Raw genomic sequence first — 2,924 nt, 5'->3', positions numbered from 1 at the left:
CTCCGTCTTTAAGGCTTTAAGGCGAACTGTATGGCGGCTGGAAAGAAAGACGACCTCACCTTCTCGTAGATGGTGTTAGTGAGAGCAACTTTAGTATCCCCCGTTGACCTTCTTTTGCAGATAGAATCTTCAATGAGTGGAAACAAGCAACCTTACTAATAAAGGTGCTTGTTGAGTAAGGCCGGCGCCCAAGCCCCTTGTATAGGTTGGGTGCTTGAGCGCATGTTTCTCATATCGATCAAGGCTTTCCTTGAGTTTTCAATAAGGGGCGCGTTAGCACTCCTGCAAGAAAACGGCCTAGCTAACGCGCGCCCTTACGTTTTCTTCGCTTGCTCTGCCTGCAGTACGAGCCTCATACAGAGCCGCGCCCCTTTAATATGATGAGAATAAGAGGGACCGCCCTCTTTTTTTTCCGCACCAATCCTTATTTACTACTATATCTTTTTTGGGTGTATAGCTCAGTTGGTAGAGCATTGGGCTTTTAACCTAATGGTCGCAGGTTCAAGTCCTGCTATACCCAAACCTACCTTACACTATACTATTAGTAAGGATGCGTAGTAGCGTTCAAAGATCACTCTTTGGCCTTTAGACTCGCTTCAGCGACTTCGCCCTTTAAGTGACAAGGGGGGGGGTGAGGTAAGGAGTAGTATAAGAGTGGCTCGGTCATCAATAGGCCTCTCCTTATTCAGGGCGGGGCCGCGGACCTCAGCAAAAGGGCTAAAAAGCTCCTTTATCAAACCTTCCCCTTTTCATAATAATAAGGTAAGCTTGGGTTCCAAACTATATGCGGTCTCGCTATTCTTTGTTTGCATTCAAAGGTCTTGTGCCTGCGCTATCGAGTCACGTGCCTAACTTCCAAAGAATGAATCATATGGTAGAGGAGCGAAAGTGGCCGGGGCGGCGGTGTAGAGCTATAAGGAGCGAAGCTCACACACAACGGCTGATGGAGGGCGGGGTCACATTCACTTGCTTGCGGCCCGGCTCCATAATAGTGGAAAGTGGGCGCGCCCCCGGGAGGGTAACGAGATTCAACTGGATGGTCACGCTTTTCGAGAACGGTTTTTCCCTCAGAAAGCTGGTTCCGTGAGTCAAAAGACCCGGCAAGCCGAAAATCTTTTTTTCCTCTTCCTCACATCGATGTTCTGGTGGACAACACCGCTGGACATGGGATGCTGTCCTTTATGGATGCTTTCTCTTGATATAACCAGATCAAGATGGCCGAGGAAGACAGAGCGTTTATCACAATATCGGATAGGAGGGCACGTTCTGTTACAAGGTGATGCCGTTTGGTCTAAAGAATACCGGGGCGACGTACCAGCGAGCCATGACTGCGCTGTTTCATGATATGATTCACAAGGAAATGGAGGTCTATGTCGATGACATGATCGCCAAGTCTTGGGCTTAAGAAGACGGTGAATTTGAAGAAAGTGTTTGACAGATTTCGGAAATACAGTCTTCGTCTTCATCCGAAAAAGAAAGCCGGGAGGGGGTTTGGTGCTTTGTCAGGTAAGCTACTCGGGTTCATTGTCAGCAGAAGAGAAATCGAAGTCGACCTGCAAAAGGCAAAGCAATTATCGACATGCCGGTACCAAAGACAGAGAAAGAAATCAGGGCTTTTTGGGGCAGGCTACAATACATCAGCAGGTTCATTGCCCAGCTCACACCCATCTGTGAGCCGATCTTTAAACTGCTCAGAAAGAATACCCCGCCTTTCAGAAAAGATAGACACAAGGAACGAGGATTGCCAAAAGGCGTTTGACAAAGTTAAGAAATATCTACTCAATCCTCCCATCCAGGCACCGCCAACGCCTGTCGACCTCTCCTGATGTATCTGTCAGTAATGGAAGCATCCATGAGTTGTGTCCTTGGTCAGCACGAGGGTAGGAAGGAAAGAGCCGTATACTATCTCAGCAAGAAGTTCACTGATTATGAGACAAGGTATACGGTTCTAGAAAAGACCTGTTGTGCTCTTACACGGGCCTCGCAACGCCTACGCCACTACATGTTGAACTATACGACCATGCTGATTGCAAGGGTGGACCCGCTGAAGTATCTCTTTGAAAAGCCAGCCCTCACGGGCCGTACAGCAAGGTGGCAGATGTTACTCTCAGAGTTCTATATTGTGTACGTCACCCGGAAGCCCTAAATGAGAAAGGCAAGAGGCAGGCAATAGCAGACCACCTGCGGATCATCCCATCCCGTGCCTGACTATAAGCTTGATTTTTTTAGTAAGGGGACTAATTTCCCGGGCGAGGCTATTCTATTTGCGGTAGGCGAAGAAGAAGACGAAACTCCTCATGATTGGCAAATGTTCTTTGACGGTGCAGTAAATCAGAACGGAAATGGAGTTGGAAGCAGCCCCTTTCTACATGCTTGCTATCTTAAAGCTCGCCAAAAGGAGCCCAGCCCATATTCCCATAGCTGTCAAGTTGAGATTCTTTTGCACAAACAAACAATATCGCAGAATATTCTGCGTGTATCACAGGCGCTTCGCGCCCTCGAGTTGAGAATCAAGGAGATTGATGTATATGGAGATTCGTCACTTATCATCTTTCAGACAACTGGTGATTGGAAAACCAAAGATCAGAAGCTCATTCCCTACCATCAGTATCTGGAAGATATCAGCCTAAAGTTCAGACGGATTACCTTCAATTATATGTCGAGGACGAAGAATAAGTTTGCTGACGCATTGGCCACACTAGCTTCCATGATCAGTAGACGGTATTGATATCCGGCCAATAGAATAGAGTCGACGAATCGGATTGAAATCAGTGTGAAGAAGAGTCATGCGAGGACTAATCAAGCACAGCTAAATAGTAGTCATATCCACAAAGAAAGGAAAAAAGATCGTCAACGCTTCTAACGTCCGTAGGAACTAAGTAGGAGGGCCGGAACTAGAGGACTCTGTGAGACCCCATTTCCTG

The 2,924-nt window shown here is 47.4% G+C and overlaps 1 protein-coding gene and 1 non-coding gene across 2 annotated transcripts; both read left to right on the top strand.

Annotated features, from left to right (window-relative positions):
• Positions 1-447: 447 nt before the first annotated feature.
• TRNAK-UUU (transfer RNA lysine (anticodon UUU)) lies at positions 448-520 on the top strand. The gene has a single exon. It is a non-coding gene; the product is annotated as a tRNA-Lys (tRNA).
• Positions 521-1,840: 1,320 nt separating this feature from the next.
• LOC103343483 (uncharacterized) lies at positions 1,841-2,728 on the top strand. The gene is made up of 2 exons (XM_008247138.1): positions 1,841-2,124; positions 2,230-2,728. Exons 1-2 carry the CDS (start codon positions 1,841-1,843, stop codon positions 2,726-2,728), a joined length of 783 nt encoding a protein of 260 aa, XP_008245360.1.
• Positions 2,729-2,924: the final 196 nt, after the last annotated feature.

Source organism: Prunus mume, linkage group LG8 (genome assembly GCF_029339155.1).
Source record: "Prunus mume cultivar Tortuosa linkage group LG8, ASM2933915v1, whole genome shotgun sequence".
NCBI lineage: Eukaryota > Viridiplantae > Streptophyta > Magnoliopsida > Rosales > Rosaceae > Prunus > Prunus mume.
The sequence above is the reverse complement of the archived record's forward strand: the minus strand, read 5'-3'. Positions and strand labels throughout refer to the sequence as shown.